Raw genomic sequence first — 15540 nt, forward strand, 5'->3', positions numbered from 1 at the left:
CAACAACAAATTCAATTAACGTCTACTTTTTAACGTGTTACACTGCAGTTGCTGGACAATCTCACACTGCCTTGCTTAGACGTTCGCAATTAAACCAGCTCTTGTGTTTGTTCCAGTTTCGTTTCTAAGCGCTTGCCCAGATCGCACACTGTACTTCCTGTTATTTATCCTTTCGAATAATTGTGGATGACAAATTAGTCTAGATGAGAATGATTCATCTGTGTGCGCCTAGGAAAATAAATAAAAAATATGATGCTGCAAACTGTATGACACAGTGTATTTTCTTTTTTTACAGTGATTCATATATCCACCACATTCATTACTCATTTTGATAACTGAGAAACAAAGTCTACTTAAAGCATACAAGTAAACATTTCTCAATGGAATGAAGATTCCATATAGACGAGACTATGTCCTGTCGTCTAGTGTATGGTCTTAACAAAATACATAAAGCATATTGTAACCGTTGCTGTTTTCATGTTTCTACCGTACATAATTTTATTTATTTATTTTAGCGCAAAACTACACAATGCGATATTTGTGTTGTGTTTTTTTTAAGAACAGATGATAGAAACTTCTTGAAAATGTTTATAATTTAGTACGTCTCTTGAATTGAAATAATAAATATAGCATGTTGTATATTGTGATCACTGAAAAGGTTTTATGATTTAAGTTTTACGTATCGATTTATTTGTTCCAAATATACGCCTCTAGTGGCTAAGCGGTAAGTCTCTAGTCTTACAACGCTAAAAACGTATGGTGGGCAGAGCACAGGTAGCCTTTGATGTAAATTCGCGCTTAACAACAACAACCATCCTTCAAATATTGGCCTCCTTGCGGCTCAGCTGTAAGCCGACGCGCTTACAATGGTAAATAATGTCCCTCAGTGGCGCAGCGGTATGTCTGCAGACTTACAACGCTAGAATCCAGGTTTCGATACCCGTGGTGGGCAGAGCACAGATAGCCCATTGTGTAGCTTTGTGCTTAATTACAAACAAATAAATACAACGGTAAAATTCAAGGTTTAACGAAACCTGGCACAAAAAGTCCATAGTGCAGCTAACAGTTACAAATATAGCCAATAAACTGATGAAAATGAGACAATGGTATGTATACTGACTTACAACGATAAAATTCGGGACTCGATTCTTCACGGTGGCCACAGCAAATAGCTCTAAAGCAAATAAACAAGCCTATAGAAAATTATATGTCGACTGAAAAATCTTTTTTTATCTAAACATCGTAAGTTTGTAATGAAAGAGAAAGAAGTATTACATTTGAATGTATCTCATATATCTTATTATAAACAACGTCATAATAAGGTGAGTTAATGAAATATATGCAATTAAAACCTAACAAAGAAACGGATCCATAAAACTAAAGTGTACGTTATGACCAAATAATTTCACAAGTTAACGAAACTTGACATTTTATCATTACATTCTAGTCAAAAATATCCGTACGGGAATATATATAAAACTGATGCGACGATACTTAAACCAAAATTTCTGTTTGGGTTTTCTAAAAATGGTTTAATTAACACGCAATTTTCTTGGTTAGCTAATTTAACAGATAAAGTATAGTGAAGACAGACTGCTAATAACAAGACCATAGAAACAAGGAGGGGAGAGAATAGGTAATAAACTCCCTCTCCGAAATATCTTCCGTCTCAACAACAACAACAACAAAAATGGATAAACAAAGAATAATGAAAATAACGAGGAAGAGGATTGTGAGAGAAAAGACAGATTTTTCTCTAAAGCATGTCATATGTATGTGCAGTTTGTATGTTTGTAAACTGTATGATAATGGAAGAAAAAATTACAATCTTGTAATGAGTCCTACCCCTAGAAATTGTTAAAAAATTGAGTTCATTTTTCCAGAAAAGGAAAATGCCCAAAATGTTAAATATGAACCAAACGGAATGCTGGAAGTGGCAAGGTGTTTGTTTTGTTTTGGAGGGGGGTTTATTTCCAAACAACCCCCCCCCCGAACCGAAATTTTGACTACGACCCTGGCTAATAATCTATATATATATAAAGTACAAAAATCTGTGTGTCTGTCTGTTTGCCCCTTATCTAACTACTCATAGGTTATTGGATTAATCTCAAACAAACTTTGTGTGATGATAGTTTACAACAAGGGGAGTGTTAATGGCGGTTCATAATCCCCTCCACTACCCATTACTGCTCTTATTGAGCATTTGTTATATTTGGCATAAGTTAACGTTAACTACATTCATAGATAGCAACACATTCTTACACCACACAAAAACTATTAAATTTGTCATAACACAACATACACGCAATGTGGGGGAGGATACACAAACATATTATATATCTCAGAGATTGCGCTAGCACTTTCTATGGAAAAATGCAGTGAAAGAAAATGGCCGCCACTATTGCAATACTACATAAATTCAGCTGAAGTTTCTACCCCAACAGCCATCATAACGCTCATATGAAGAGCAGTTTCTTGAGTTAGACCCACTTCGTACTTTCACCCGTGACCCTATACCTTCATCCCGTAAGACACTTCTGTGGCCAATGACCGTAAATAAATTTATAACGTGAAACACTGTGGAAGGGCATTAAGAGTTGGGTGTTGAAAGCGGGTAACAGAAATCACTCCTACCGCCACTACTTTGGCCGCTATCTCTTCCTACAAAGTCACTCTGACTATTGCACAGTATATACTGTGTTCTAAGTATATACATAGTGTGTTCTTAAAGCTTATACAATACTTTTGGTGAGATAATAATAAATACTGTAATAAATGTTATAAATAAATTTTGGTAAAGTTAGGATTTTTGTGTTATTTCTCATAAGCATCCACCCCCACATTTTTTACATTCATAACCCGGATAAAAGACGGGTACCTTAGCTTATTACTGAATAAAATCTACGTCACTGCAAGGCCCATCAAATAATTTGGTAATATATCACCGAACTTTGCTAAGACGTTGACCCTTTTAATATCACTCCCAAAATATAATTGAAAAATTATACCTTTATAGGGTGAGTTACATAATAATTGTATACAACGAAAGTAAAGGGCCTACAATGGTATCTACCAAAGAATTAAGCAGAACGTCTCGGTAAATCAGCTTACCATCATTAGCAACAAAATGTTTTGTTTGTTTTGGGAAACTTCACTCAAAGCTACACAAGGTCTGTCTGCGCTCATCATCCCCAGTTTTGAACCGACGGAGAAGAGGTAAGGCAGCTAGTTAACAGCACCCACTGCCAACTCTTGGACTACTCTTAGCAACCAAATAATTATATTTGACTGTCACCCTTATAATGCACCAACGGCTCCAAAGTACGAAACGCGATTTGTTTTGTGTTTTTTTGTTGTTGTTTTTTTGCGTTAACGGGAAGCGAACCATAGACCCACTGATCCTCAATCTGACACGATAACTCTGGGCCACAGCCAGCTTTTGTAATAAAACTATACTTTCTATCCTCTTCTGTATCCCATTTTTTTTGTCTCGTTATCTTTATTGACTGGTTATATATATAAATTGACTAACAAGTTTTTCCATTAAATCTGATTTTCCAAGGTAGCTCAGAAATAAGCTTTAAAACTTATAATGCTAAAATTCGAGGCCCGATCTCTGCGATGGACACACTGCAGATAGCCAATAGAGCAGTTTTGCGCTTAAGACCAAATAAACAATTAAAGAGATTTCAAATAAATAAGTTATTTTCAAGGCTATTTTGTTCCTTCACATAGCCACGAACGTGCTGGTTAAATTATATTTACTTCAACAGAAACAAAGAGGAAAATTTAAATATAGGCAAATGGGTGAACAAAAAAAAACGTCATTAGACATCTTAAGAGAAAATAATGAAAGTTTCGTGATAAATAAAGACATGTTGTTTGGATCGGAATTTGAAAATGTTGGAAAAGTAGTTGTTTTTTCTTTTGAAAAATTTTAAAAACTCGTTTTCATTAAAAACGTTTATTAACTAGTATAAAATTAGAGAGTCATACCTTGAAATAACTCCAGGCCTAAAACTACAGCTAGATCGCTTTCCTCCATCAGGTGTTTCTTACACTAATTTTTTCATGTGTTTGTATTACTTTTTTTCATATTGTCATTGAAATGCTTTAGACATCTATAATGACGTACACCTTTAGTAACGTTGTTTATATTTCTTTTTACTCAACAAAGGCCGCCTGGAAGGGTAACCTGTTTTAACTACTCGCACCAGCATACAGTAGTGTGTTGTCTGTCAGTCAGTCATTAAACACTAAAATGATGCCACATAAGGGATGCTTAATGTTGCAATTTGTACTGTCGTGATGTCAGTAAAACGTGCACATGCCATGAATCACGAGAAGAATTATGCACTTTGTAGGCTATAACACAATATGACATATGAACTTCAAAAACAAGAAATAAAAATATTTGTTACTCTTAATTTTAGTTTTATTTAGTCTTGAAATAGAACACTTTTGCATTAGTACATCTAGTATTATTTCTGTATGTCTTGGACGTTCACATTATCTCTTTGACTTTTGCTTAGCTGCGCAGGTTTAAGTTTCATACGAGGTTTACAAAACAACATAAAAGCCCGAGTGCTTCTTTATTAGGACCTCCTCATAAAAATAGGTCACTACTTGATAGCACTTGACCTGTTCTCTTGAGATGTTTTGTATACTTTATTTTTATTGTTTATTTTAATTAGCACTTTGTTGCATTGTTATTTTTTAGCACAAAGTTACAGAATGAGCTATCTGCACTCTGTTCACCGTAGGAAATTGAACCCTGGACTTTGACATTATAAGTCTGTAAACTTAGCGCTGACCCACTGATAGCTGTATTTAAAATTGCTAAGAGTTAACACTTTGACAGAGTTAAAATTACAGCATTTTTCTCCAAAAGTGCTTTTTTTTCTAATATTACAGTCGTACATGATGAAATTTTTTAAAAAAAACATTACTAATTATTAGGCATGACGTATACATTATCTAAACTTGATCATATCAATTCAAAGTGTTAATATAGCCTCCCCAGTAGCTCAGTAGTATCATTGAGAGATTAAGCTAAAATTCGGGAACAATCCCTGCAGTAAATACAACATAAACAGATCAGTGATTAACAATAAACATAGTAGAATAAACAATATATATATATATATGTGTGTGTGTGTGTAAATTTCAAACAAGTCTTAAGAAATTTGTTGTCTTCTATCAGGCAGTTTGAAAACTAAATAAATGTGATGAATGCACCCAGAAAAAATTAGCTTTTCTTCTTTTGAGGCAGAAGGATATTAAATTTGCTATCTGACAACATCAATATAAACATGGTTAGTTTTGTTTGGAAAAGTCCAGTGTCAGATTACGAGTTCCAAAGAAGCTTAGCGTGACAGAAATGCTTTAGGCTAGTTAAACTGGAATTGTAAAATCACATTTAATATCCGATAAACCATGTCAGAATTTGAAGATTTAGCATGCAGTGAAAAAAAAAGGAAGATATAAAAAGTTATATAATAATAAAATGCTTAGAAAATTGCTATTTGTAATGGAATTTTCAAGAAATTTTGTAAGGTTTTCTGGATGTGTGCTGCTTATACCTAAAAGGCATGGAGATTCTAGTTACTGTTATAATGTAATACGAGAAGTTTGGTGATTTGAAGACGTTAGGAAATCAGTTTACTCCAAGCTTATAAAGATTTTGTTCGAGTGATAAAATAGATCAATTTCATATAGCAGATATTTTAATCAAAAGCAAGAGAGAGAGGTACAGTTTAAAAAAACAAGTTTGATTGTGATTTAGAATTTGAAAACAATTGTCCCCCAGTGGCTCAGTGGTACATCTAAAGGCTTATAATGCTAAAAATCGGGTTTCGATACCCGTGGTGGGCATATCACACACACAGATAACCTATTATGTAGCTTTGTGCTGAATAACAAAACAAACCAAAAGTTACAAACAAATCCTTCTTTTTTTTGTTTTACTTTATGCTCATACTCAATAATACAGGCACTGGTTGTTGTTTGTGGTACCTTCTATTTAGAACCTAGGATTCTGATGATCTCTTTCCCATTAGTTACTAATCAACGTAAGTTAACAAGTTGTGTGATGAAATGATAAATTTTAAAAAGTGTCAATTTATTTTTGGTATACACGTTAGTTGTGTCTTAATTGTAAGTAATTCTAAGTAAGAAATATTAGCTGAGTTTCAAAGCTATATTTTCATCAAAGTAATGAAAAGTGAAAAATGTATTGGGGTTAATGCTATTTTCTGATATGTTGTTTCAAGTTATTAAGAGTACTTATTAACTTTTTTTTGCTTAATTTATAGTCAGTAGCTAAGAGCTTCTCCATTTGTTCTGAATGGGTTTGTTTAAAGAAGGCTTAACCTGAAATTTTTAATTGAACGCCATTTTGGAGCCAATTTGTGTCATAATGATTGAGTGTAGCCATCTCCTTCAGAGCAAAAAGTCAATCATCTTGATTTTTTTTACATTTTGCTTTAAAATTAGATTTATTTTGTCAGTTCTTTAATTTTATGGCAGGGATATTTTATCCCATAAAATTAATATGAAGCAGATGTCTCTCTTGTTCCAAATGAGACCAGGCTACAGTTTAGTACATGTTTACCAGGTTTATAGAAATACAAGTAATATTAAGTTAACTGAGTTACACTATTTTTCTTGAGATTCTACATTATATTAGACAAAGTATTATTAGCTTGGTTTGATCCATTAAAACTGCTACTATGTCAATCGTATCCCAGCAGGTCTGAAGAGCCTTGGTATTGGGCGAAATGCCTTGTCGGCACAGGATTTGGCAAATATGGTGTGGTTAACATATAGTTACTCAGTCTTCTTTACTTTTACTCAGAAGTTCTTATTAATAAGTACACTTTTATAGTAGATTGGTTCATTCAAGGATTTCGGATGTTATTTAAATTACACTGATATTCTTCACATCCAGGAGCTCAGTCTGTCAATGGCACCATCCCAAACATTCCTTCCCCTACCTTGCCTACTTCAACCATACCTCAAGCTAATGGCCAGACAGGTGAAGTGTATGCAAATGGAATGCTTCATTATCCCCGTAAGTGTAAATATGTTTTGTTTGTATGTGTTTTAAAATTAACAATCTATGTTAGTTAATTATCTTAGTTAATTTTTGTAAAAAATCCACAAGATTAAAGAACCGAATAAAGAGAGCATAAACAGCGACTGTCACTTCTATAAAGCGTCCACAGCTAAAAGAACGGAGCACCACTAAATATCAACCTCCTGCCCCTTCGATTCGCGGCCCCACACACTAACAATTAATCCGAGTCTGACATACAGAGCAGACAAGAAACAAATCTAGGGTGAAAGTTACAACGTGGAAATAGTAAAATACACCCTGCGAAAGTAGTGGTTTTGACACATCGCCCATCAGATATCTTTCTTATTAAGGTACATTTTTATCTTCCCACGTTGTTAGCACCCAGGTGTCAGGCCTGTATGTACAATACTTTTGTTTTTGTTTTCTAGTTTTGTGGAATTATTCGTCTATAAAGGTGAATGTTTCTTAGTTATAAACAGATAGATACTTTATATGTAACTTTAATATCCTGGTTGAAATTGTAGCTTAGCAGATTTTTATTTTCGATTAGATTAAATACTTTTTTTTTAAATTCTAAACTCCATTTAAATTCATGTCGATTTGTGACTGCTATCAAAGTGGACCTTTAAGTGTATTGAATGAGTTCTTCTGATATTTTGTATTTTCAAGCTATGTGACACACGGATAAATGAACTGGTCAGATATCCCGAGACTCGGTCATAGTCATCTCTAATTTAGAACTGCTGACCAGAGAGTGGGTAACCGGTTACCAAAATTCGCCACCTGTGGGGATATTCTTAACAGAATAGCAAGATTTTCAGTCACAGCCTATACACACTCCCTCCCCTATCACCATCGAAAGCTGCGTTAAATGTGATTCGGGATTTCTCAGAAGTTTGTTAGGGCGTTAGATCTTGAAGATACATGTTCAAGTGATGTATTATAATACTGCAGGGAATCCTGCTTTTCAGTTGTGCGTACCCTATACACACTCCCTCCCTTTTATTATTTACAGACACTGCAGCAAAACTCAGAAGGAGGTGCACATCTTCCCCATCCTCTCCCATAAACGTTGGAGGGAAACCAGCTTACAGGGAACAAATATTTTGTTTTTGGTTTATAAGCAGATTAGTTTTTAATAGAAGTTACAATCGACCATTTGCATCACACTATTTATGGCGTTGGTAGTGCAACTAGCAAATAGGAAAACAAAACCTTTTATTTAAAACATGTTATAGTATGTCCGGTTGCGGATCTTAAGGTCCAAAGTTCGAGCCACATTTTGCCGCAGAACATGCGCTTCGCACTTTAAAGTACGCACAACTGAAAAGCAGGATTCCCTGCAGTATTATAATACATCACTTGAACATGTATCTTCAAGATCTAACGCCCTAACAAACTTCTGAGAAATCCCGAATCACATTTAACGCAGCTTTCTTTGGTGATAGCCCACTTTACGTTGATGTCAGCTGTTTACGCGTGGCTATGTATTTTTTAACAGATGTTTCCTCAATTCTGTCATGGAATCTTTATTTTTGAGTGGAATGTACATCAACTGGAATTGCTTTGGTTGCGACTGAACCAGTTTTAAATGAATTTCAATTATTGGAACATGGCGATCTGTATGAAACTGAAACGTTGAGTTCTTTTTTTTTTCTGTCTGTTCCTAGAACAGTTATACACGTTCGGCTCATTTTCTGTAGACTTAATTAAGGTTGTAGAGTTAAGATTACGTCCTCGAATTAGGAACATTAACACATTAGACGTAAACTTTATTTTCAGGCTGAAACATAAAAGGTTTAGTTTTTTTATCTCTTTCAGCTCAAGCATTACCAAATGGCGAAGCGCTCCAACCTTCTGCTTATCCGAGTTTACATGCTTATCCGGGAATCGGTAAGCCTTCACTTCTGGATACATCTTTACTTTTCAGAAAATTGTCTTTTACAAATGGTGTTAAACGTAACATAAGTACTCTGGTCCTCATATTCGTCCATTTTGTTTCATTGGGTGCAGTAAATCCATCTTACTTCATTATTGTAAAACAATTTAGTTTTTTAATCATCCAACAGCTGTTTTTAATTTGCTGCGAAATAAATCTCCTGGTTCTATAATAATTGATACTAGATAACTGATATCATGTAGTTATAATAATTGATAGTAGATAACTGATATCACGTAATTATAATAATGGTGTTTTGATAGTAGATAACTGATTTCACGTAATCATGATAATAATGGTGTTTTGATAATAGATAACTGATATCACGTAATTATAATAATGGTGTTTTGATAGTAGATAACTGATTTCACGTAATTATAATAATTGTGTTTTGATAGTAGATAACTGATTTCACGTAATTATAATAATAATGGTGTTTTGATAGTAGATAACTGATTTCACCTAATTATAATAATTGTGTTTTGATATAGATAACTGATTTCATGTAATTATAATAATTGTGTTTTGATACTAGATAACCGATTTCTCGTAATTATAATAATGGTGTTTTGATAATAGATAACTGATTTCACGTAATTATGATAATGGTGTTTTGATAATAGATAACTGATTTCACGTAATTATAATAATGGTGTTTTGATACTAGATAACTGATTTCACGTAATTATAATAATGGTGTTTTGATAATAGATAACTGATTTCACGTAATTATAGTAATGGTGTTGTTCTAAAATGTTTGCTCTATTCATACGAAACAATTTACGGTAATTATTTTCACGTTAGTTTTACTTTATTTTCATTGTATATTTTCCGTATGTAAAAGCCGTTGTACATGTTTCACTCTTAGAATAACAAATTCAACATTGGCTGAATTTTTTCATTATAACCATAACTGAACTGAAATTTGGTTTAAATTTCGCGCAAAGCTACACGAGGGCTATCTGCGATAGCTGTTCCTAATTTAGCAGTGTAAGACTAGAGGGAAGGCAGTTAGTCAACTTCACCCTCCGCCAACTCTTGGGCTACTCTTTTACCATCGAATAGTGGAATTGACCGTCACATTATATCGCCTCCACGGCTGAAAGGACGAGCATGTTCGACGATCGGAAATCGAATACGCCACCCTCAGATTGCAACTCGAGCGTCTTAACTACCTGACCATGCTAGGCTTCAAAGAAGAAGTAAATAATCATCCACGTCAGGAAACAATTACTAAAAGATCTTAAGGCTGATTTTTTAGTGAAATTGGGAACAATAAAACTCTTTCCCTAGATATAAGAAAAAAAAGAACGCAATAAACATATGGACATTAAAATCCATAAGTCATGTAAACAATTGCGCATTTAAAAAATGAGCATAAGTTTCCTCTGTAATTCCAAAATGGTCGCGACAGAGTTTCACTGGATTCCTCATCCAATAGATGATAAAAGAAAATTAAATAACATCTGATGAAAAAATAGATGGCACGCTAACCATTAGGTCACGCTCAGTACTCGTTTGCTTCACTGTCGCAGGAAATCCGCGTTTCTTAAATTTATATCCTGTGTTAAATCGAAGCTCAAATTCACCTGAAAAAAGTGATTTATTATTAACACAAATTTCGGTCATTTTGAATTTTATTTAAAAAAAAACGGAATTTTGGACTGGACATGCATATATTCAATAATATTACACACTTTTTTCTTAGAGCAGTTCAACAAGTTACGACAATATATATATACTTGTTTTATCAACTATTAGGCCAAAGCTCCATAACTTACCTTTTCCTAAACTCTTGTATAACAACTCCTACCTGGTTCTTCCTTTTCTTTTTGAGCGTGAGTTGGCAATCTGGATTTCGGAGCTGGCGAGACGGTTTTGAATCCGTGCAATACCACAAAATATTTCCTACACTTTAAGAGGTGTGTGAGTTATAAGAGCGACAGTCATTCTACAGAGTAACTAGAGACGCCACCATACTAAAACACACCAATATAATATACTTAAACAACTAGAGATGTCACCGTATCCAAACACACCAATATAATATACATAAACAACTAGAGACGCCACCGTACTCAAACACAACAGTATAATATACATAAACAACTAGAGACGCCACCGTACTCAAACACAACAGTATAATATACTTAAACAACTAGAGACGTCACCGTATCCAAACACACCAATATAATATAATTAAACAACTAGAGGTGTCACCGTATCCAAACACACCAATATAATATACATAAACAACTAGAGACATCACCTACTCAAACACACCAATATAATATACTTAAACAACCAGAGAATAATTAGTGGATGGTATGCTGTTGCTAACTAGATGCCTTCCCTCTTGTCAGTTGTTCATAACTAGGGTCGGCTGAGATAGCCTTGGTAGCTTTGTTATAAATACAAAGCCTCCCAGTGGCTCAGAAGTAAATCTGAAGGCTTATAACGCTAAACAATAAAAAATATAAATACAAAATATATTTTACCTTCTTGTGAATGATTGAAGCTCCTTGTTGCACTTATTCTATTATTATTTTCACTTATTCTTTCATTATCACATGATTTTTGTCTAAGTAAACATTATCTTAATACAACCCTCATCCAAACCTGAAATTGAATTTACACATATCATTGGAGTGTTATCTAAAACCAAGAGGGAATCCTCAATAGCCGCGGCACTTAAAATTCTGTTAGAGTAAATTAACATATGAGACTTTTTTTTTTCTCTTAGCTATATTTTTCGCTGCAAGCAATACCAAGTGTGAGGCGCGCGTATATCCGATTCGATTTCATTACTCATCAGGATCTCTACCAGCCTACCCTCAAACTGAAATTATTTTTGGCAGGATTAGAGTAAATTAATCAATGAGACCTTGAGCGTGGCCAAGTACATCAATTCGAAAGGGTTTAATCTCTTGAGTTCAAAACTGTACTTAGATCTCAACTCGGTCAAGAGATGACGGAACTATGAGCTAAGAGTTTGTACTTCAAATAAAACAACAACTCAGAGCCATTTTATGAGACGTTAATTAGCCACCTGTCCTCTAGTCTATTCTTTCCAAGTTAAGAGGTCTCTCTGTGAGCCAGTGGTAAATTTACAGACCTAAAATATTAAAATCTGGGGTTTGATTCCTCGTGGTAAACAGAGTGCTAATAGCCCATTGTGTAGCTTTGGGATAAAAACAAAGTTAGAAGAAGGGGCTGTGCGCAGGCAGCTATTGTTTAGTCTTGACTTTAACATCTATACTATGACTTCAACAGTTCCAGCTCAGCCTCTGACTTCGATCTGATAAACTTTATCAACGAATAAATATTCGAATAAACGCGCAAACATATTCATGTTGAATGTTTTATAATAATATATTACAGTTAAACATTTTATTATTTTTCAGCCGCCGCATATCCTGCAGGGTACGGGCAGTTTGCTCAAGCACTGACCCAACAGCCAACACTTATTCCCCAGTCTCAAAGGGAAGGTAAGTACCTAAAGTTTGGCCAGAAAAATCAACAACGACAAAAAACAAGAGGAATTAAAGTATATATATATATATATTAACTGGTTTGGTTTGTTTATTTCGAATTTCCGCGCAAAGTTGCACGAATACAGGTTGGCCATATTTGAAGAGAAGTCGTTCCCATTGGAATACCCACCGTTAAAAACAGTATAACTGTTATAAATGAACAGAAATGGAGTATATTTTTACATGAATTCTAGTAAATTGAAATTTAGGTACAGTTGTTTCATTATTTATAAAGTTATCAAACAAATCATTGAAAACCCGGATCAAATCTTTTAGGTCTATTTTAGTATACAATGTAGTTTGTTTTTGTTTGTTTGTTTTTTTGGAATTTCGCGCAAAGCTACACGAGGGCTATCTGCGCTAGCCGTCCCTAATTTAGCAGTGTAAAACTAGAGGGAAGGCAGCTAGTCATCACCACCCACCGCCAACTCTTGGGTTACTCTTTTACCAACGAATAGTGGGATTGACCGTCACTTTATAACGCCCCCACGGCTGAAAGGGCGAGCATGTTTGGTGTAACGGGGATTCGAACCCACGACCCTCAGATTACGAGCCAAGCGTCCTAACCACCTGGCCATGCCGGGCCCCCTGCCCGTGGTACCTGAGCATCTGAGGCACATTTAGTCTATAAGTGGGGATATGAACACAGTTTCAGAAATGTCACCTCAGGGGTTCAGAAGGAACAAGAACAGGAACATAAATCTGAAGACAGATTCTTGTTCGGCAATCTTGGAACCTACTTATACACTTCCAGCATGTGGGGTGACCTTCAGGGCGCGTTTTGACCCTCATGATAAACCCTTGAGAGGGGAGCTACGCCATACTTTTATAGTTACTTCAAGTAACAGGCAATAATGTATAATCATGTCTAAGTTTATAGTTACTTCAAGTACCAGGCAATATTGTATAATCATGTCTATGTTTATAGTTACTTCAAGTACCAGGCAATATTGTATAATCATGTCTATGTTTATAGTTACTTCAAGTACCAGGCAATATTGTATAATCATGTCTATGTTTATAGTTACTTCAAGTACCAGGCAATATTGTATAATCATGTCTAAGTTTATAGTTACTTCAAGTAACAGGCAATATTGTATAATCATGTCTATGTTTATAGTTACTTCATCTAAATTGAGAGTATACAAAATACTTTAACGTATTTAACCCTATAATTATCGTTAAAGAATCCACGTGAATATCCTCATCGACTTTTTTAACACATTTTTCTAAACTTTTTATCCGCCAAACTGCTTGTGGGTCGTTGAAACCGTCAGAATACTTAATAACACCTGAGTCACATACACACACAACACAAAGTTTGAACATTTAATTTTAGTAATTACTGCTAGGACTTCTTATGTGTTTTGCATAGAAAATGAACGATTTCACCTAGTTTATTTGTATGGTTCTTTACCCTGGGTAGCATAACAAACAAAAAAATATTAAATTATTTAACATGATTAAATATGTGGGCTCCAAATGTGTAGAGCAATGTACAGGTCGATAATTTGAGGGTTTAAATAGGGTTGGTTTGGTAATTTAGTTAAGCACAAAGCTACACAAAGGGCTACCTGTGCTCTGCTCACTACTGGTATCGAAACCCGGTTTCTAGCGTTGTAACTCCACAGACATACCGCTGTGCCACTGGGGGGCTTTAAATAGGGAGTAATATAACTGACTTTTCAGCCACATGCCCATCACCAGCCTTATAGTAGGATATTTGGCCAGAAAAATGACTCCAATTAATCTTTTTAAAAGCTACTTTCAAAATTTTTGTATTATCAAATTTCACTACGCTGTAATCTACCATTTATGGCCATTGCTAATGTTTTAACTTTTCCACCTTAAATGTATTTCAGAAGTTTCTCTTTAGAAATCCAGATGTCGTGTTTGTTGTTGTTTTTCATTATATTACTTAATCACTTTGCTCCACACTTTTATTACGACAACCGCCATCTATCGGTAATGTTAAAAACTAAAGTTACTGATACAGGCAAACTGAAAAAGCTGAATATTTATTTTTTCTTTTAAGGGAATTAAACAACTTATAAATTACTATTAAAATCCTATAATTATCTTGTAAATATTTTATAGCCACTGGATAATAGATTAAAAGTACATTTGATTACTGAAACAAGTTATTAGGTAGTAGGTTCTCTATTTTATTAAACCAGTAAAATGTTTCCAAGTCTTCTGAGAGGACACATGTTAGTTGATATTATGATGTCACGTTTCAGGCTTTGTCACTAAAAAGAAAATTACTTTTTATTTAATAATTTCGTGAAATAGGTCTGGCTTGCCTAGTGGTTAATGTATCCGGACTACGAATCCAAGATTATATGGTCCATAAAAATACGCTCCGCACTTTGAGATCTTGCGTGCGCTATAAGAATAGCAGTTAAATCCCACTAATCGATCAGATAAGAGTAGCCAAAGAGTCGGAGGTATTTACTGTTGCCTAGCCAACTTTCCTCTAGTCTATCAGTTCAAAATTAGGGACGGGTGTGAACAAATATTCATTGAATAGCTTCACGCGAAATTCTGAAACAAACAATTTCGTAAAGTTAATAAGAGTTTCGGAGAAAATTTATACACAAAGAATTGATAATTTATCATTTATTCGACGGCTTTTACAAAACAATATTTGTTGGTTTGAGAAGTAACAGTGTCACAAAATGGCCCGATTGTATCCATGACAAGTAACAATATCACAAAATGGCCCGATTGTGTGTGTTTGTAATTAAGCACAAAGCTACGTAATGGGCGATCTGTGCTCTGGCCACCACGGGTATCGAAACCCGGTTTCTAGCGTTGTAAGTCCGCAGACATACAGCAGTGTCATTGGGGGGGGGGGGCGATTGTATCCATGACGAGTAATAATGTCACAAAGTGGCCCGATTGTATCCATGACAAGTAACAATATCACAAAATGGCCCGATTGTATTCATGACAAGTAATAATGTCACAAAATGGCCCGATTGTATCCA

General features: G+C 34.7%; 1 protein-coding gene across 1 annotated transcript in view; it reads left to right on the top strand.

Moving 5' to 3' along the window:
• The window catches only part of LOC106470072 (CUGBP Elav-like family member 4), a gene marked incomplete at its 5' end in the record, with an annotated part of 60782 nt that overhangs the window by 35111 nt on the left and 10131 nt on the right, over positions 1–15540 (top strand). The window contains 4 exons of the mRNA XM_022398616.1: positions 5993–6071; positions 6935–7078; positions 8882–8971; positions 12422–12505. Of these exons, the coding sequence (XP_022254324.1) occupies positions 5993–6071; positions 6935–7078; positions 8882–8971; positions 12422–12505 (397 nt within the window). The remainder of the gene's footprint in view (positions 1–5992; positions 6072–6934; positions 7079–8881; positions 8972–12421; positions 12506–15540) is intronic.

This window comes from Limulus polyphemus, unplaced genomic scaffold (assembly GCF_000517525.1).
Source record: "Limulus polyphemus unplaced genomic scaffold, Limulus_polyphemus-2.1.2 Scaffold3805, whole genome shotgun sequence".
Classification (NCBI taxonomy): domain Eukaryota; kingdom Metazoa; phylum Arthropoda; class Merostomata; order Xiphosura; family Limulidae; genus Limulus; species Limulus polyphemus.